General features: G+C 39.8%; 1 protein-coding gene, 1 non-coding gene and 2 pseudogenes across 11 annotated transcripts in view; 1 reads left to right on the top strand and 3 right to left on the bottom strand.

The window, feature by feature from the left end:
- Window positions 1-2187: 2187 nt before the first annotated feature.
- LOC116554577 lies at window positions 2188-2280 on the bottom strand (annotated as a pseudogene).
- A 4-nt stretch (window positions 2281-2284) lies between these two features.
- LOC116554559 lies at window positions 2285-2385 on the bottom strand. Its single transcript, XR_004270227.1, has one exon. It is a non-coding gene; the product is annotated as a small nucleolar RNA U13 (small nucleolar RNA).
- Window positions 2386-3766: 1381 nt separating this feature from the next.
- DMXL1 (Dmx like 1) overlaps window positions 3767-21237 on the top strand; it is a 172803-nt gene continuing 155332 nt past the window's right edge. For 5 of the 10 annotated variants that reach the window (XR_004266599.1, XM_032272420.1, XM_032272232.1 and 2 more), the window contains exons 1-2: window positions 3811-4363; window positions 21013-21138. Coding sequence is in view for 9 of the 10 variants with exons in the window: in XM_032272420.1 (XP_032128311.1) it covers window positions 4277-4363; window positions 21013-21138 (213 nt within the window). In the remaining variant the exon portion in view is untranslated. Of the gene's footprint in view, window positions 4364-21012; window positions 21139-21237 lie in introns of all 10 variants that reach the window. The other 5 variants (XM_032272252.1, XM_032272345.1, XM_032272378.1 and 2 more) reach the window with 4 other exon arrangements.
- Window positions 12219-12836, bottom strand: LOC116546324 (annotated as a pseudogene).

Raw genomic sequence — 21237 nt, 5'->3', positions numbered from 1 at the left:
ATAATGCAAATTATACAAGAAAAGTCTTCCTTTATTCTACCTATTTTTAATTTTTAATTTGTTTTTTAGAGATGTGATCTCACTATTTTACCTTGACTGAACTTGAACTCCTGGGCATTGAACTGATTCTCCTGCCTTAGCCTCTTGGGTAACTGGGACAACTGCCACTGCACACAGCAAGACTTCCTTTTTTTTTTTTTTTTTTTTTTTTTTTTTGTAGAGCCATTCTTTCTCTCTTATTTTTTTTTAGAAACTAAAAAAAGAAAACCAGGCCGGGCAAGGTGGCTCACACCTGTAATCCTAGCACATTGGGAGGCTGAGGTGGGCTATCACGAGGTCAAGAGATCGAGACCATCCTGGCCAACATGGTGAAACCCTGTCTCCACTAAAAATACAAAAAAATTAGCCAGGCGTGGTGGCATGCGCCTGCGGTCCCAGCTACTCAGGAGACTGAGGTGGAAGAATTGCTTGAACCCAGGAGGCGGAGGTTGCAGTGAGCCAAGATTGCGCCACTGTACTCCAGCCTGGTGACAGGGCAAGACTCCGTCAAAAAAAAAAAAAAAAATGAAAACCATGGAAGCACACTGTCAGTGAGCATTCAAAGGATGGAATGATACAGTTTAATTATAGTTGAGGGTATAATTAGACTCAACAATTCTCCAAGATTTTTTTTTTTTTTAAAGACAGGGTCTATTGCCCAGGTTAGAGTGCAGTGGCACGATCATAGCTCACTGTAACCTGGAGCTCCTGGGTTCAGGGATCTTCCTGCCTCAGCCTCCCAAAGTGCTGGGATTGCAGGCGTTAACTACTGCACCAGGCCCTTCTCCTGGATTTCTTGGATTAGCAGGTGGATTTGTAGGGCTTAGGTAGAAGGAAGGCGGAGACCGTGAGCAAGTGGAATGCAGGCATGCAGTGCTGCTTTCTAAACCAGCAGTAAGGAAACCGGAAGGAGAGGATGAGGAGTAAACACCTACAATTTACTTTCACCTCCTTTACCTTCCTACCTTATTAATATTCCCATAAGATCAGAGTCATGTGAAAGTTACACAATAAATCAGGAATAGTTTTAGGATTCCACAGAACCTTATTAGGGGAGTTTTATGACAATAGGAGATGATCTATGAGGAGCTGCAGTGTGGAGGCAAAGGGAATTTTGTTAAAAAAAAAAAAATAGAAACAGGGCCTCAGTATGTTTCTCATAGTTTGCTGTAGGCAAATGTTTCTTAGGATGATCTCAAATTCTTGGCTTCACCTCCCGATTTGGCCTCCCAAAGTGTTGGGATGATAAGCATGAACCACATCACCCTCTTCATTTTTTTTCAGGGTGTTTCTCTGTCACCCAGGCTGAAATGCAGTGGCACCATCACAGCTCACTGCAGCCTCAAGCTCCTGGGCTCAAGCGATCCTCCCACATCAACCTCCCAAGTAGTTTGGCCTACAGGCATGCACCAACATACGTGGCTCAATTTTTAAAATCTTTTTTTTTTTTTAGAGAGGGGGTCTCCCTTTGTTGCACAGTCTGTATTTTTCATAGAGACAAGGTTTCGCAATGGTGCCCAGGCTAGTCTTGAACTCCTGAGCTCACCTTCCGCCACGGCCTCCCAAATTGCTGGGAGTACAGGTATGAGCCACTGCACCTGGCCAATAATTTAAATAAACACTAACGGATGCAAAGAGTTGTAGAAAAGGCTTTGTTAAACAAAAGGCTGTGAATAATCAAGTTAAAGTTCCTAATTTTACAGATAAGAAAAGTCAGTCTTAAAAATTAGACTTTTCCATGGTCACACAGCTAGTTACTTTGAGAATCAGGAATAGATCTCAGATTCCCTAACTACTCTGTTGCTCAGTTTCTTTTATTCTACTACGTGGAATGCTCTTCAAAACTAACAACCGGGCAAAATAGAATGAGTAAACATGTTAAATTATGGGCCAGCCACAGAATTTAGGTGGGACTCACACAAGTACATACAACAATCCTGATTTAGGGTCTAAAATATAAAATTAACTTAAGCCATGTGAAGTAAAATTTGAAATAATAAAAGAAGTCAAACGGTAGATATGTTAGACCTTAAAAATCGTTTATTTTTATAAAGCAAAGACAATTTTTGTCCCTCATCTTATGAAGAGCCTGGAATACAGAATGAAATTATTTTTTTGTTGTTGTTAGTTTTGGGTTTTCCTTTTCCATATCAGAAGAGTAACGTGTCGGTAGCACGACAAGGTTTGAGGGAGGGACATCTCACACAAGTGTGAACACACAATCATCACACTATGAACTATTCCATATCAGATGGGTAACATGTGGGTGGCACAACAACGTTTGAGGGAGGGGCATTTCACACAAGTGTGAACACACAATCATCACACTATGAACTACAAAAGTATCTAGTAAGTAGCTTTTTATTGCAAGACAAAGTAAATGTACATTACAAAAAATGTAGTAAAAAAAAAAGTTAGTAATGCTTGTCCCACCCAAGTATAGTTTCAAGTCTTTATACTGCAACAAAAGCATATAAAAAATAAATTCAGTGAAATTCTAAAAACCACTCATCTTATTTGAAGAGTTTTTTTTTTGTTTTTGTTTTGTTTTGTTTTTGTGACGGAGTTTTGCTCTTGTTGCCCAAGATGGAGTGTAATGGCACGATCTTGGCTCACTGAAATCTCCACCTTCTGGGGAGGCTATTCTCCTGCCTCAGCCTCCCGAGTAGGTAGGATTACAGGCGCGCACCACTACGCCTGGCTTTTTTTGTATTTTTAGTAGAAACGGGGTTTCACCATGTTGGCCAGGCTGGTCTCGAACTCCTGACCTCAGGTGATCTGCCCGCCTCAGCCTACCAAAGTACTGGGATTACAGGCGCGAGCCACCGCGCCTGGCCTATCTAGAGGGTTTCTATACACATTTATGCAACATTTACTGAACATCTTGAACTGGGTGGGACTGGCGCGGTGCTAGACATTAGGGACAGATTGTGTCCTGTTCCTCTCTAACGCGAAGAGGCTTACGGTATACAAGGGAAAACACATAAATAGATGTTTGTCAATTATATTACAATTATATTACAAAACTTGTGTCAAAATACAATGAAACAAATCTCACAGTTTGTAGCTGTGACACTGATGATTCTGGAATTCTTGTGTTCTTTTCCAAAACAAGCGTTCAATTCAAGGCTGGTATGTTGTTATTATCAGCATTATTTCAAAACATGTGTTAAGATAAACTTAGGCTAAGAAAATATCACTTTACTACTTGTCAAATGTTCGAGCCTTTCAAAAACCATCCTGTTTAGGGGCTGTGAAACAAGCATGAGTCTGGAGAAACCATTAAGCTGCTAACGTAGACGTTTCAACGGTCACATGTACTTACACTAGGGCCACCCTGGGGAGCGGTGCATGTTGGGACTTGTAGTCCTACCAGAACTGAGGACACTGCAACACTATTTACAATGCACTTCTCCCCTTCAAGTGTTCAGACCCATAGTTAGATTAAGCCCTTAACCTAAAGCACAATTTGACACATCTCACTCATTCTGGGTTCATCAGGCTTCTACCAGGCTTATCATGTTCAAGCTCAAACGCACGGCGTTCTCCTGCACAAGCCTCAAAGAGATTGGCTTGTCCTCGGTGGTGGGCGGAGCCCTAGGTGGACCGGGGGTCGGGATTGGTCAGTTTCTAACTAGAAGAGGCGTTTTTATATTTACTTGCTGATATGTATGCTGCGGTAAAAAAGTGAATCCTTTACCACAGCACCAGCTTCGCCAAGCGAAGTCTCGCGATACTTCCTCCTAAAAGCTCCAGAGACGCGTAGTGAGCGGCAGAGGACTGTGGGGGTGGCGGGCACCGGAGCCGGGAAGGGACAGGTCAGGCGGGGAGTGCGAGCGCGTGCTGCCTGCGCCACTTGGGCTAGGTCAGGAGCGGCTGCCTGAGGCCCAGAGGAAGTGTGTAGACAGCGTGGCCTTCCTGGCCGGTGAGTCGGCCCTGGGTCGTGGCCGGTGAGGGGACCCCGATCTTCACCTGGGCCGCCGCGGTCAGTGACAGGTGCGCCGAGGAGCGCCGTGCTCCGCCCGCTCGCCGACCCGCCCCCTCCGGGCCTCGCCCTCCTGGGCTCGGGATGAACCGCGGGTCCCAGCTGAGCTGCTCCAGCTCCGGGCGCCTGTCGTCGCTTCTGCGGTCGCAGCCAAACAGCGGCCGCCGCCCCTGAGGGAAGGAGGGAGGGAAGCGGCCGCTGACCCGGGGCATGAGCTGGACGCGGTGTCCGTTGCAGGACTAGGGCGCCGACATGAATTTGCACCAGGTGCTAACCGGGGCTGTGAACCCTGGCGACCACTGTTTCTCCGTGGGCAGCATTGGCGACCAGCGCTTCACGGTGAGTTCGAGACAGGCCCTCACGTCGCCCGTGGCCCGGCCTTTGCCCGTCATTCTTGGCAGAGCTCGGCCCAGAACGACGAGCAGAGGCGCGAGCGCCTTGTCGCTCCAGGGGGGTCCATATCATCCAGAGCCGGGCAGACTTGGCCCTTGGAAACTAAAGAGGCAAAACCATTTCGGTCAGTGAGGTACTGTATGGAGCCTGAACTCAAGTTAGAATGTTCTGTAGGATTTTTAAAGTTTTTGGTCTGACTTCCTTGGGCAGGGGTGCTTTGCCAAAATCGTTTATCCAAAAATATTTGTTGAGTAACGAGTTGGGGGCTTTTTATTATACCACTTTATAGGTTCAAATTATCAGACTTAGGAATAGTGGGGATCGGTTTCATTTTGTATTTTAAGTTAAGGTCTAGTGTCTTTGTAGTTAAAAAGAGTGGGTGTCTCAAAACAATCACCAATTGTTTGCTATCAACAACTAGCCTTGAGTAAAGATACAGTGAAAACAGTGCTTTTCGTTTGTTTATTTTCTTTACAAGTTCCCTGAGAAATAACTTAGGAAAGAAAAAAAAAGGCCTTTTCATTAAAAAAAATATTTCTTGTATATTTTATAATAACCCGGTAATTCCAGGTTAAGATTTACTAAAAGTGATTTGCTTTTCATTGGTCTTTTCCACATACTGAAAATAAGAGGGCACCAAACTTCAGGCTACTTGTCAGTATAGTGGCATTTTCTGCCTTAACTATAGTTTTTTTGTAATAGTTTCAAACTATAAGTAATTGCACATGATACTTTAAATAAATTTGTAATGTTAACTTTTTTTATACAATTTGTGTAGATACCTCCTTAGTTGTGATTAAAAGTAAAACTTGTCACTGCCTGGAAATACCGAGTGTTGCAGGCTTTTTTTCTAAAAACAACAACAACAAAAAATACAGAAAAGTAAAACTTAATTTTGTATAAGTGACACGAAGTAAACAATGTAACCAGTGCCCCAGGTTTAGGAGTCTAAAATGTCTAATCTTTTTGTCTGCGTTTAGCTTTTTTGTGGTCTTTGTTGGTGAGAATAAATAATACTCAGCATTTAAAATGGTGTAGGCATTTAATGCCTCAATTGTACTTTTAGAATTGTGCCAACAAGCATTTTGCTTTCAGATAGAGGCTGTGCCTCCCCTGTAGACTGACTCATACACAGCTTAGTTTATCCTGATTCCAATTCTAAATGTTTGCCCAGCCTAAATACTCAAGAAAAGAGTGAGCTCTGAAAGCCTCAGTGAGCAACTCGTTTCCTTACAGCTGGGGGCATTGCTCTCTGCCCTTGGTGCTTAAGAGGGAAATGAACATCATCATCCTTAGATGGTTTTTCTAGTGGAAAATTATAGGATAATGTTGAATTCCCTGCCATTTCCTAAAGTTATATGATTGGTTTCTCCAATCTAAATTCTAAGAACTTTTGCTTTTTTAAAAATTTTGAAATGAGGTCTCCCTCTGTCACCCAGGATGGCGTGCAGTGGCGTGATCACAGTTCACTGCAGCCTCAACTTCCCTGGCTCAAGCCATCATCCCGCCTTAGGCTCCTGATAGCTAGGACTACAGATGCTAATCACCACACCTGGCTAAGTTTTCTATTTTTTGTAGAGATGAGGTCTCCTTATGTTTCCCAGGCCAGTGTTGAGTTCCTGGGTTCCAGTGATCCTCTCACTTTAGCCTCCCAAAGTGCTTGGATTAGAGGTGTGAGCCACTATGTCCAGCCCTAAGAATTTTTTCTAAGAAGACATTCACAATCTATGTAAGCAGTGATGTGAACTTCAAAGCATATACGGTATGATGGCCTATTTATACGCCTGTATGCATTCCTCTGTAAAACCTTGGTGCATGTCTCTGTATTGTTTTTAAGGAGAGATCAGTTAATGTGCCAAAGATTAGATGGTCATCCTATACCATCATTTAGCTTGTTGCTCAGTTCTGCTGAATTTGAAAGTTTTTTTCCATAGAATAGGATTTAATCTCCCACCAAGCCTACTGCAGAATTTCTTCCAGGTCTCTGGAAGCATTCAGTAAATAAACTAAAAATAAATTTTTTAAGTATAAAGAGAGCTCAGCTCTCTTGAGTTTTAATGGAATTTTGAGGATATGATAGTCATGGTTTTCTTTTGCAGCCTATCCAGCCTTGACTCTTTAAGTTGATAGTTCTGTTACAAACTAAGTTTCTTATGCTCATTATCCTGGACACTTATATACACCTTAAATGTATCCCCCCTGTTCTCTTATGTTAAAAGCCAGAATCTTTTGTTTACTTCTTGAGTTTTTATTTTTTTTTTTATTTTTTGAGATGGAGAGTTTCACTCTTGTTGCCAAGGCTGGAATGTAATGTCGCGATCTTGGCTTATTGCAACCTCTGCCTCCTGGGTTCAAGATATTCTCCTGCTTCAGCCTCCCAAGTAGCTGGGATTACAGGCATGCACCACCACGCTTGGCTAATTTTTTTTTTTTTTTTTTTTTTGAGACAGTTTCGCTCTTGTTGCCCATGCTGGAGTGCAATAGCACGATCTTGGCTCACCACAACCTCTGCCTCCCGGGTTCAAGCTATTCTCCTGCCTCAGCCTCCCAAGTAGCTGCAATTACAGGCATGCGCTGCCACACCTGGCTAATTTTGTATTTTTAGTAAAGATAGGGTTTCTCCGTGTTGGTCAGGCTGGTCTCGAACTCCCGACCTCGAGTGATCTGCCTGCCTCAGCCTCCCAAAGTGCTGGGATTATAGGTGTAAGCCACTGTGCCTGGCTAATTTTGTATTTTGTAGTAGAGACGGGGTTTCTCCAAGTTGGTCAGACTGGTCTCGAGCTCCTGACGTCAGGTGATCCACCTACCTCAGCCCTCCAAAGTGTTGGAATTACAGACGTGAGCCACTGTGCCCAGCCTGAGTTTTGTTTTTAACCTCTTTAGATTTTGACATTTCTTTGATTGGAAAATAGCAAACATTAATAGTAGATGTTATGTGAAGACTAAAATATCCCTTAATTGCATTCTACTCAAAGTAGAGTATATGGCATCTTCCTCTTGCAGTTCTCCTTGAAAAATTCTTTTATTCCTTCTGGTACTTTGTGCCTTCTCTTAGGATGGTCCTGTTTTTGTTAAGTCCTCCCTTTGCATGTTTGCAGATAACTTCCCTGTTCTTGCTTTGAAAGATTACAAGATGTGAGATCTTGTTTTACTCATAAAGTCTGACAGGTTTTAAATGGAAATGAATCTGAATGCCACTTCTCCTGTTTTCAGTAGTTTAAGTATTAGATACTTTTTTACTACTTCAATAGGCATCAAGCTGTTTTGACTTTGCTCTTAGTAAGAAAACCTCTAGTGGACAATGACCATCTCTCCTGTACTTTTAGAGTACTTTCTTTGCATCTTTATTATATCATTAACCAGTTTTGCCTTGTGGATTGTATGTGTCTTCCCAGGCTTCATTGTAAGCACCTAGAACAGTGATTGAAAGAGTGTTTAAACCTAACAGTAAGGTCATTATTTGGAGTTGATTTCCAATGCGGTCCCTTATAATTAGCTGTTTATCCATTAGCAAGTTCTATTCTTTGAATTTCTTTTTTTCCCTTCTGTGAAATGGGACTAAAATAGTACTATTCATGGAGTTGTTGCATGAAAAAGGGCTAAGCTGTAAGTCCATGGTTTAGCACATGTAAAACTCTCAAAAATGTCAGTTTTTTTTTTTAAAGACCAGATTTCTCATATACTAAGAAACGTAGGAAATTAACAAGGAAAAAGGTATGAAGGAAGCATTCCAGTAAATAAAAAAAAAAAAAAACCAAAAAACTTTTGCTTAGCATACCTGAAGTCTCCCCTAGTTGCTCACTTGATGTTGATCATAAAATACATTAACAACGACTTTGAAAAAGAAACTAACAGGAATATTTTATTTGGACTCAAATCTAAATGATTAAAGCTATTTTAAAATACAGCAGTTATTAATTATATTACAGTAAGGTTTCTCTATCCATTTTTCATTAATTCAACCACTAAGAAGTACTTTCTAGTGTCAGACATTAGAATAAATATCACCTTAATTTTATGAAAGCTGACATTTTTGAGAGTTTTACATGTGGTAAACCATGGACTTACAGCCTAGCTCTTTTTTCATGTAACAACTCTATGCACAGGAAGAACTGAGTTATATGTGTGTTATGCATATAATCAAAATATAATTTTCAACTTTAAATTATGGCAGAGAATAAAGTTGAAAATTATGTTTTGATTATATGCATGATAACACACATGTTCTTCCTGTGCATCCTGTGCATCGTGTTTAGTCTTAAAGTTGATAAACCTAATGTTGTATGTGCCTAATAGAAAGATTTTTATTTGTCAATTTAATTTTATTGGGTAGTAATAGATTGTTCTGATTACAGATCTTTTATTTTATTATTATTGTTTTTTAATTACAATTTTTTTTTTTTTGAGATGGAGTTTCGCTCTTGTTGCCCAGGCTGGAGTGCCGTGGTGTGATCTTGGCTCACTGCAGCCTCTGCCTTCCAGGTTCAAATGATTCTCCTGCCTCAGCCTCCTGAGTAGCTGAGATTATAGGCATGCTCCACCATGCCTGGCTAATTTTGTATTTGGACTAGAGACAGGGTTTCTCCATGTTGGTCAGGCTGGTCTCGAGCTCCTGACCTCAGGTGATCTGCCTACCTCAGCCTCCCAAACAGGTGTGAACCACCACGCCCGGCCTAGTTAAAACATTTAAAAATAAAAAGAGACAGGGTTTCACTATACTGACCAGACATGTCTGGAACTCCTGGCCTCAAGTGATCCTTCCACCTCGGCCTCCCAAAGTGCTGGAATTACAGGCATGAACCACTAGGCCTGGTGCTGTTTTGTTGTTGTTGCTGAGGTGGGAACTGGTTATATTGCCCATGCTGGTTTGGAACTCCTGGGGTTAGGTGAGCCTCCCTGTGATTACAGGTATGCACCACTGTACCTCATGATTATAGATCTTTTGACAGAAGTGGCTGGTGACATCTACAGTTTATTTGATAAGCCAGTGCTGCTGTTATTGTTTTGGTAACCTTCTACATTACAGTCAGGGCACCTTGCAATGAGTTTTTGTGAATAATTAGTTTTACATTTTGATTTAGAAGTATCATGTATTGTATTACATCTTAGGCGTTTTATTTTTTTAAGACATGGTCTCACTCTGTCACCCAGACTGGAGTGCAGTGGATCTCAGCTCACTGCAGCCTCTGTCCCCTGGGCTGAAGCAATCCTGCCACCTTAACCTTTCGAGTGGCTGGGACCACAGGCATGTACCATTGTTCCTGGCTACTTTTTTTTTTTTAAGTAGAGAGGAGGTTTCGCCATGTAGCCCAGGCTGGTCTCAAACTCCTGAGCTCAAGGAGCCTCAGCCTCCCAAAGTACTGGGATTACAGGTGTGAGCCAGCATGCCTGGCCCGTTTTAGGTTTTTATTTAAAATCAGGTAGATGGATTATTTTTATTTAGTAATTTAGTGGTACAAGGATTATTTTAAAATCATGCACAGCCATTCTGTTTCATTTATTTATTTAAAAAAATTTTTTCTGATGAAGTCTTGCTGTGTTGCCAGGGCTAGGCTGGAATCCTGTTCTTAAGTGATCCTACTGCCTCCGCCTCCCAACTAGCTGGGACTACAAGTCTGTGCTGTTGTACCTGGCTCATATTTTCACAAACTTTGTAGTATTAAGAAGAACATGGAAACTGGAGATTTAATATGTCCTTTTCTTAATATTAAGATTTAGTAGGAGACAGAGTTTCACTCTCGTTGCCCAGGCTGGAGTGCAATGGTGTGCTCTTGGCTCACCGCAACCTCTGCCTCCCGGAATCAAGCTATTCTCCTGTCTCGGCCTCTTGAGTAGCTGGGATTACAGGCATGTGCCACCACGCCAAGCTAAATTTTTCTATTTTTAGTAGAGACAGGGTTTCTCCATGTTAGTCAGGCTGGTTTCAAACTCCCAACCTCAGGTAATCCGCCCGTCTCGACCTCCTGAAGTGCTGGGATTACAGGCGTGAGCCACTGTGCCTGGCAATATGCCCTTTTCTTTTAGAAATGAGACTGCTTATATGGACCTTGAATTATCACTTATATGGAACTTGAATTATTTGTTCAGCCACTGATTCATCTGTTCTTAGCACATATTTGTGAGATATTTATTTTATTTATTTTTTTGAGACAGAGTTTTGCTCTATCACGCAAGCTGGAATGCAGTGGTGGGATCATGGCTCACTACAGCCTCAACTCCCTGGGCTCAATCAGTCTTCTCACAAGTAGCTGGGACCACAGGCGTGTGCCACACCATGCCCAGCTAATTTTTTATTTTTATTTTATGCGGACATGGGGGTCCCACTATGTTGCCTAGGTTGGTCTCAAACTCCTGAGCTTAAGCAGTCCTCCCACCTTAGCCTCTCAAAGTGCTGAGATTACAGGCATGAGCCACTGCACCCAGTCTCTGAGATACTCAGACTGAGGAGTTCATATCATGTCTGTTGCAGGATGAAGACAACTGTATGAAAATCAGGCTTTAATTCTTGACCTTATTACCTTTTGTTTCACAGTTATTGTTACACATTTTAACTTGGCAATTTATATAATTTAGCGTGAGTTAATTTAGCAACACTCCTTTTGCCAATATCCTTTTAACTCTCCTGACCCTTTTTGTTTTCACTAGTCTCATTATTGATTTGTTGAGGTTTTCTGTTTTCTTATAGTTCAATTTTGGTAGGTTGTATGTGTCCAGGAATTTATTCACTTCTGGATTTTATTGAATTTGTTGGTGTGCAGTTGTTCGTAAGGATTCTTTGTATTTCTTTGATCTAGTTGTTATGTCTTCTTTTTAATTTCTTACTTATTTGGGTCTTCTTGTTTTTTCTTAGTCAAGCCAAAGGTTTGTTGATTTTCTTTAACTTTTCATAAAAAAATTTCATTTCGTTAATCTTTATGATTTTTTTAGTCTCAATTTCATTTATTTATGCTCTGAACTTTATTCTGTCCTCCTGCAAATTTGGATTTGATTTGTTCTTGTTTTTCAAGTTCCAGGAGGATCATTAATTATTAGGTTGTTTATTTGAAGTCTTTCTACTTTTTTTCCCTGCTTTTTAAATGTAAGCATTTATTGCTTTCAACTTTTCTTAATACTGCTTTTGCTGTATCCTATAGATTTTGTTATGTTGTATTCTGATTTTCATTTGTTTTAAGAAAGTTTTAAATTTCCTTCTTAATTTCATTATTGATTCATTGGTCATTCAGGAGCATATTTGTGAAGTTTCTGAGGGTTTTCTTACTGATTTCTAGTTTTATTCCATTGTAGTGAGACAAGATACTTGATATGATTTGTTTTTTATTTTATTATTATTTTTTTCTAATAAAAAATTGTATTTACTTAGAAGCATTCAGAATGTCAACAAAACAGCTGCAACTTTTTTTTTTTTTTTTTTTTTGCAATTACACAGTGGTATTCAGTTAACAGAACAACAGTTATTTCGTACAGGCTGCATCAGAGACAACTGAAGATAAAAAAAACTACCAACCCCATATATAACTAGTTTGTGCTATGCACCAACAAGAACCTGCCTTAAATTTCCATGCCAATTTACAACCCCTATACTGTACCAGGCTAGGCTAGTGGCCATTGAAAATACCACCAGGACAGGGCTGTCTAAAGACAAATTCGGTAGTGTGTTAACTATACAAAAAAAGACACTGTTTAGTTTAAAAACAAATCTTACATAGCCTTACATTTCAATTTTTTTCTTTAAAAGGAGTATATTGTGTACAGGGGGTTAAATGCTTTATAGACAAGAAAAAAAAACTGTGTTAGAACCAGCTTATTCATCATCATCATCTTCATCTTCTTCCTCTTCATCCTCTTCATCTTCCTCATCTTCCTCCTCTTCCTTCTTTTTCTTGCTTTTTTCAACCTTGACAACTCCCTTTTTTGCTGCATCAGGCTTTCCTTTAGCTCAATATGCAATAATATCCTTTTTGTATTTTTCCTTCAGCTTCGCAGCCTTCTTTTCATAAGGCTGCTTGTCATCTGCAGCAGTGTTATTCCATATCTCTCCCAGTTTCTTCACAACATCAGCAATGAACAGGCCAGGATGTTCTCCTTTGATTTTTGGGCGATACTCAGAGCAGAACAGGAAGAAGGCCAAACGAAGCCTCTTGGGTGCATTGGGATCCTTGAACGTCTTTTTGTCTCTCCTTTAGGAGGGATACAGGTTTTCATTTCTCTCTCATAACGGGCCTTGTCTGCCTTTGCCATATCTTCAAATTTTCCTTTCCCTTTAGCAGACATGGTCTTCCACCTCTCTGAGCACTTACAAAACTCTGAGAAGTTGACTGAAGCATCTGGGTGCTTCTTCTTATGGTCCTCCTGACGTTTGCACAAAAAATGCATGTGATGACATTTTGCCTCTGGGCTTCTTAGGATCTTCTTTGCCCATGTTTGTTTTTCCTCAGAAAGGCACAGGGTCACCCAGTGCCCATCTGGCTCTCACTTGCCCTGGCGCTGTCTCTGTGGAGCTCAATGTACTGCAATGGCTGTCTATTTCATTTTTTTTTTTAAATTGTTCAGACTTGTTTTGTGACCTCAGGTATGTCTATTCTTAGGAATATTCTATGTGCTGATGAAAATAATGTGTATTCTGCGGCGGTTGGGTAAATGTTTTTTAAATGTCAGTTAGGTCTGTTAGGTCTAGTTTATCATTTAGCTGATGTTTCCTTGTTGATTCTTCTGTCTAGGTGATCTGTCTATTACTGAAAGTGGGGCATTAAAGTCTCCTACATTATTGTATTGCATTCTGTTTAGATCTATTCATATTTGCTTTATTTTTATTTTTTATTTTATTTTTTTGAGACAAAGTCTCGTTCAGTTGCCCAAGCTGGAGTGCAATGGTGTAGTCTTGGTTAACTGCAACCTTCGCCTCCCAGGTTCAAGTGATTCTCCTGCCTGAGCCTTCCAAGTAGTTGGGATTACAGGTGCCTGCTTCCACGCCTGGCCAATTTTTGTATTTTTAGTAGAGATGGAGTTTGACCATGTTGGCTAGGCTGGTCTCGAACTCCTGACCTCAGGTGATCTGCTCGCCTCAGCCTCCCAAAGTGATGGGATTACAGGTGTGAACCACTGAGCCTAGCAATGTTTGCTTTATATGCTTGAGAGATCTGATGTTGGGTGATAGAGATATTTATAATTGTTATATCTTATTTCAGGATTGACTGATTTCTCATTATATAGTAACTTTCTTTGCCTCTTTATAGTCTTTGATTTGTAGTGTATTTTATCTGATGTAAGTATAGCTAGTCTGGTTATGTTTTAGTTTTCAGTTGCAAGGAATATCTTTTTCCACCCTTTTGCCATAGTCTGTGTATGCCTTTATTGGTGAGATGTGTTTCTTGTGGGCAGTAGGTGGTTGGTTCTCTTTTCTTCATTTATTCAGCCATTCTGTGCCTTCTAATGGGAGAATCAAGCCCATTTACATTGTGTTATTGTGTTGGTGCAAAAGTAATTGCAATTTTTGCCTTTAAAAAGATATTATTGGTAAGTAAGTATTTACTATTTGATGATTTTCTGGTTGGTTTTCTACTCCTCTCTTCCTTTCTTACTGTCATCCTTTGCAGTTAAATGCTCTTTTCTGGTTGTGTGTTTTACTTTGTTACTTTTTATTTTTAAAGAATTTATTATAAGTTTTTGCAATGTGGTTACCATGAGGCTCACATAAAACATCTTATTGAAGTGCATTATTATCTTAAAGATATGACAACTTATATCACAAAGAATAGAAACAAAGAAAAATAAAAATTCTGTACTTACATTTTTGGCTTTCAGTTGTCTTAATTTGCATGTTTTTGTATTGTCTGACTCTTAAAAAGTCTTGAAGGCAACACTTAAGTTGCTTTCAGTTGTCTTAATTTACATGTTTTTGTATTACCTATCTCTTAAAAAGTCTCGAAGAACGCTTAAGTCTCAGAGGCAAGGCTTAAGTCCAGGTTCATCTTGGCTCTAGTAAGCCATCAAAGGGCTGTCCTTTCTAAAGTGAGGAGATCCCACAGGAGGTATCTCAGCAGAGTAGGAATGCTGGCTAAGGGTTCATGTGCTGGAAACGTGTAGGACAAACCTCCTACAGGGTGGTACTGCTGAACAGCCTCTCTCATGTAGCATCTCTTTTGACTGAGTTATGGAGCAGTATTTTCAGTGATACAGATGATAGTGCTGCCTGTCCTCTTTATTTCTCCCTGTCCTCAGAGATATTTCTCTTTAGGCACTTGTGATGCTTCTTTTGGTTTATGGCTGGAACAGATCTCCTGTTAGAGAACCAAAGATGGTGGGAAAGCTGGATGTTCACCTTAATCTCACTTTTTTCAATGTAGAAATAGTATTTGGGGAAATTTTCTGTGCCCTTGGTGCTGGGCAGAATTGGGGGAGGGGTCTTTTGAAGGTGGAAGTCTCATTGTTTTTTCTCATTTCTGAAAATTGTCTTTTTTCATTCCTGTGGCCCCAGGAACTGTCTTATATTCATATGTGAGTTCTGTTTTATTTCTGGTGATAATTTCAGCACTGTATATTTGTTTTGGGTTTTCTTTTTATTTTAAAAAATTCTTCTTCTTTTTTTCATATGGAGTCTTGCTGTATTGCCCAGGCTGATCTCAAACTCCTGGGCTTAAGCAATCCTCCCTCCTTAGCCTCCTGATTAGGTGGGATTACAGGTGCAATGTTGTGAGTATCTGTTTTTTGTTTTCTTTGGAGGTGAGTGAAACACCACCTTTTTGGAGCCACAATTATTGTTATTTAAATAATAGCTTTATTGAAATATAAGTTATATACCATGGCCGGGCGCGGTGGCTCAAGCCTGTAATCCCAGCACTTTGGGAGGCCGAGGCGGGTGGATCACGAGGTCAAGAGATCGAGACCATCCTGGTCAACATGGTGAAACTCCGTCTCTACTAAAAATACAAAAAATTAGCTGGGCATGGTGGCACGTGCCTGTAATCCCAGCTACTCAGGAGGCTGAGGCAGGAGAATTGCCTGAACCCAGGAGGCGGAGGTTGCGGTGAGCCGAGATCGCGCCATTGCACTCCAACCAGGGTAACATGAGTGAAACTCCGCCTCAAAAAAAAAAAAAAAAAAAAAATAAGTTATATACCATAAAGTTTACCCTTTTAAGTGTAAATTTTAGTGGTTTTGGTGTATTCACAATTTCTATTACCACAGACTGATTAACGAACATTTTCCTCATCCCCAAGAGAAATCCCTTATCTATTACCAATCACTGTCTATTTGCCGCTACCCCTAGCCACTGGCAGCTGCTATCTTATAGCCACCTACATTGCTTGTTTGCTTATTTACACCAGCTACCTTACTGACTCTATGGACTTGTCTATTCTGGACATTTCATATAAACAAAATAATAAATTATGTGGTCTTTTGTAAAGTTCATGTTCTATCATTTATTACTACTTTTTATGGCTTAATATTCCATTTTATGGATATATACTGTATTTTGTTTAGCTGTTCATAGTTGATAGACATTTGAGTTGTTTCCTTTTGCGGCCATTATGAATAATGCTGATATGAACATTCGTGTACAAGTTTTTGTGTGGACATATGCTTTCAGTTTTCTTGAATGTAGGAATATCTTGTTTTCTTGCTCTTTCCTTTATTGTACTTCAAGTATTATGTGTTTTTTGTTGTTGTTGTTATTGTTTTTGAGATGGAGTCTTGCTCTGTTGCCCAGGCTGGAGTGCTGTGGTGTGGTCTGGGCTCATTGCCACCTCTGCCCCCCAGGTTCAAGTGATTCTCCTGCCTCAGCCTCCTGATTAGCTGGGATTACAGGCGCCTGCCACCATGCCTGGCTAATTTTTTGTATTATTAGTAGAGATGGGGTTTCACCATGTTGGCCAGGCTGGTCTTGAACTCCTGACCTTGTGATCCACCTGCCTCGGCCTCCCAAAGTCCTGGGATTATAGGCGTGAGCCACTGCGCCTGGCCAAGTATTACGATTTTTACAAATTGAAGTTTTGTGGCAACTCTTGAGCAAATCTGTCAGCACCATTTTTCCAACTGCATGTGCTCACTTTGCGTCTCTGTGTCACATTTTGGTAATTCTCAAAATATTTCATACTTATTGTTATTGTTATTATTATTATTATTGAGACAGAACTTCGCTCTGTCACTGAGGCTGGAGTGCAGCGGCACAATCTTAGGTCAATGCAACCTCTGCCTCCTGGGTTCAAATGAGCACATCTGGCTAATTTTCGTATTTTTAGTAGATATGAGATTTCACCATGTTGGCCAGCCTGGTCTCCTTCTGACCTCAAGTGATCTGCCTGCCTCGGCCTCTCAAAGTGCTGGGATTACAGGTGTGAGCCACCATGGCTGGCCCCTTTTTAAACTATTATTATATCTGTTACGGTGATCTGTGATCACTGATCTTTTAAGTATTGTAATGGTTGTAGAGCACCAACAAACTTCGCTTCTGTAGGACCATAAACTTAATAAATGTTGTGTGTATTGTGACTGCACCACCAATTGGCTTTTCTCCCATTATCTCTTCTGCTTAGACCTCCCTATTCACGGAGACACAATGATATAGAAATTAGAACAGTTATAATCCTTCGGTATCTTTTAAGTGTTCAAGTGAAAGGAAAGAGTTACACATCACTTCCTTTAAATCAAAAGTTAGAAATGATTAAGTTTAGTGAGGAAGGTGTGGAGATGGACCGAAAGCTAGGCCTATTGTGCTCTAGTTAGCCAAGTTGTAAATGCAAAGGGCAAATTCAGAGGAAACTATTAATAAAAGTTTGGCTCCATTGAACATATGAATGATAAGTATGAAAATAGCCTTATTGCTTATATGGAGAAGGTTTGAGTGTTCTGGCTAGAAGATCAGACCAGCCACAGTGTTCCTTTAATCCAAAGCCTAATCCAGAGCAAGACTAATTCTTTTCAATTCTGTGAAGGCTGGGAGAGGTGAGGAAGCTGTAGAATTAAAGTTTGAAGCCAGCTGAGGTTGGTTCATAAGGTTTAAGGAAAGAAGTCATCTGTATAACCTATAAGTGCAAGGTGAAGCAGCAAATGCTGACTGATTTAGAAGCTTCAGCATGTTATCCAGAAGATCTAGCTGAGATAATTGATGAAGGTGGCTATGCGAAAGAACAGATTTTAAAGTAGATGAAACAGCATTCTGTTGGAAGAAGATGCCATCTAGGACTTTCATAGCTAGAGAGGAGAGGTGGCTTCAAAGCTTCAAAGGACAGGCTGACTCTTGTTAGATGCTGATGCAGTTGGTAACTTTAAGTTGAAGCCCATGCCCATTTACCATTTACCATTCTGAAAATCCTAGAGTGTTTAAGAATTATGCTAACCCTACTCTGCCTGTGCTCTGCAAATGGAAAAACAAAACCTGGATGACAGCACCTCTGTTTACAGTACAGTTTATTAAATATTTCCAGCCCACTATTGAGACCTACTGCTGAGAAAAAAGATTTCCTTGCAAAATATTGCTGTTCATTGCCAATGACCTGATCACCCAAGAGCTCTGATGCAAATGTACAAGCAGATTAATGTAGTTTTTATGCCTGCTAACACAACATTCATTTTGTAGTCCGTGAGCCGAGGAATGCTTCCAAATTTTAAGTCTTATCTTTTAAGAAATACATTTCATAAAGCTATAGCTGCTATAGATAATGATTCCTCTGATGGACCTGGACAAAGTAAATTAAAAACCTTCTGGAAAGGCTTTACCATTCTAGGTGCCATTAGGGACATTTGCAATTCATGGGAGGAGGCCAAAATATCAACATTACCAAGAGTTTGGAAGAAGATGATTTCATCTTCACAAATAATTTGAGGTTTTTTTTTTTGGAGACAGAGTCTGGCTCTGTCACCCAGGTTGGGGAGAAGTGGCACGAGCTCGGCTCAGTGCAATCTCCACCTCCCAGGTTCAAGCAGCTCTCCTGTCTCAGCCTCCTGAGTAGCTAGCATTACAAGCGTGCACCAACATGCCTAGCTAATTTTTGTTATTTTAGTAGAGACAGGGTTTCACTTTGTTGTCCAGGCTGGTCTCAAACTCCTGACCTTGTGATCCACCCACCTCAGCCTCCCAAAGTGCTGTGGGATTATAGGCGTGAGCCACTGCATCGACCCTATTTTTTTAATTTTTTATTTTTAGGTAAGGTCTCATTCTCTTGGCTGGGCTGGAGTGTAGTGGTGCTCATCACCACAGCCTTGACCTTCTGGGCTCAGGTTATCCTCCCACCTCAGCCTTTTGGGTAACTGGGATTGCAGGCGTGCGCCACTGCAACACAATTTTTGTGTTTTCTGTAGAGATGGTTTTGCCATGTTCCCCAAGCTGGTCTTTAACTCCTGGGTCCAAGCGATTCGCCTGCCTTGGCCTCCCATTTTTCTGGGATTACAGGTGTGAGCCACCACGCCCAGCCAAGTTCAATAATTTTATTTGATTTAAAATTAACCAAGCCTAAAGAAACAGCTTTGTAACTTCTATTACCATCACTGATCAAATAGTAGTAGTGTGAAGCAGCAGCAGCCAAAGAACAAGGGTAATTCAGAACTAGCTAAGTCATTGAATGATGAAGTGGTAATTGTGTTATTAGTATTTTCCTCTCTGTACTACCAAGTGTTTATTTCTGGGATTACTTTACATTTCTCAACTCTTCAAGTATAATACTTGTAATAAATAGTAATTTGTGTGGTACTTCAATATTAATATAGACATGATATGGGAAAATTTTGAGTCATGTTTGACAAAATACATGCAACATAATATCTGAAATTAGGTAGATAATTTCAAGTATAACAAAGGTAAAGTTATGAAGACATGAGTTTCTTATTCTGCTTAATGGAAACCAAAGATGTTGTTTAAAAGGGGGCAAATCTAAATTGTCAATGTATAAAATTTAACGTAATATTTTGAGAAACAGTGACAATCAGTATTATAAAATTTAATATCAAGTAGAAAAATTTGTTTCTAAATTATTTGAAAGGCAACTCTTAAAATTAGTCTTTGGAATTTATTCTTGCTAATGGCCTTATGACAAGTCTTATGATCCCATCATGATACTTATATAGGAGAAGAGATCATTGTGTGATTTTTTTGTTTGTTTGAGCCAGTTCTTTTCACTATGTGATACTAGTGGAATGATACGTGATTATTCTTTATTATTTTTAGGAATAATTCCAGGCAAGCATGTTAACTAGGGGAGAACGCTATTGGTACAATGGAAATAAATAGCAAGAGGCCAAAAATCAAGAGATCAGGTTCTGAAGTCCACTCTGCCACTAAAACATTATCAATTTATTTGGGCCTTGATTTTCTTTTCTATAATAGGAGCACATTTATTTGTATGTTCTCTCAAGTCCCGTTTTTAATATTTTTGTTGGATATACGGAATAATTTTGATTTTGGTAGGAATCAAGAAGGTAAAGTATATATGAAATATAATTTTAAATATACATGCTTGTGCCAAAATGAGGAGCAAGTCGAGAATTGATAAAACTTAATGAACTCAGGATGGAAAACAGTTTGTGTTGGATGTTTTATTGTTGTAACGTGTGCCAGCCTATAATATGAATCCTAGGAGAACAACCATGTACCCTGTAATGGAAGAAACTCCTGGGATCAAAGAAGGTGGTAGGGAAAGGGACACACAAATAATTCTGGTTGGGAGAGTTATGCTAACTGTTGTAAAATTGAAAAAGAGATATGAAATGCTTGCCAACAAGCCTTGAACTATGTATACTTTCTTTTGTTGTAGTGACTGTTTTTGTGAAATTAAATGCTTAATTTATTCCATTTATAAATTACTAACTGTGCTTTAGGCTCTTGTGTTAGAATTGAGGACTAGAGCAGAGAACAAGATAAATTTGAATCCTTTCTTTTTGGAATTTAACTTTTAGAATAGATATGCACAATAAACAAGATATTTAAAAATTGTGATATATGCCATGAAGAAAATCAACAGTAATCTGATAGAAAGTAATAGGAGAGTTAATGGTTGGGAACTGTGACCTGAATATTGGAAAGCAGCTAACTAGAAAAGACTAGGCAGTTAAACACCTTGAGATGGAAAAAGGAACAGAAACAAGAGCCAACTGAGAGAAGGAAAGAGTAGCCTGAGGTGGGTTTATAGAAGGACCACCATTTAGGATATTGACCATGGCAAGGTGTTGAGATTTTACTCCAAGCACAGTGGAAAACTATTGAGTTTAAGCAGGGAAAATTACTTGGTAAAATAAGCATTTTTCAAATATCACTCTTTGTGGAAATGAATTAGAAGGAGGCAAGAATGGAAGTTTGCTATTAACGGTAGGACTGGACAGAGATGATCATGGTTTAGACGAGGGTTGTGCAATCATTGGAGATGAAAGAAGTTCACAGAGTTGACGCATATTTTGCATCAGGACTGACAGAATTTGCGAATAGGCTGTGTATGGGGAGGTAAGGGAAATAGTTCCAAATATAGATTTTTTTTGAAGAAAAGAACATCTAAAATTGGTCTTTTGAAACATTTATTCTCCCCACCTTTAAACGTGGTAGTTAATGCTAGTATTCTACATGGTAAATGTTTTCTTGACACTTTTATCATTTTTATTTTATTTTTTAGGCTTATGCATCTGGATGTGACATTGTAATACTGGGAAGTGATTTTGAAAGATTACAGATAATCCCAGGAGCTAAACATGGAAATATTCAAGTGGGATGCGTAGACTGTTCAATGCAACAAGGCAAGGTTTGTAATCTTGTGGTTAATATGCAAATTTGTTTGGAATATGGTTTTTGTCAGGATAATCTCTGAAGTATGTATTTCCTATTGAATTAGGGACTTGGC

The sequence above is a fragment of the Sapajus apella genome, unplaced genomic scaffold (genome assembly GCF_009761245.1).
Source record: "Sapajus apella isolate SASKATOON/1434 unplaced genomic scaffold, GSC_monkey_1.0 scaffold1, whole genome shotgun sequence".
NCBI classification, from domain to species: domain Eukaryota; kingdom Metazoa; phylum Chordata; class Mammalia; order Primates; family Cebidae; genus Sapajus; species Sapajus apella.
This window is presented reverse-complemented; position numbering and strand designations above follow the sequence as displayed.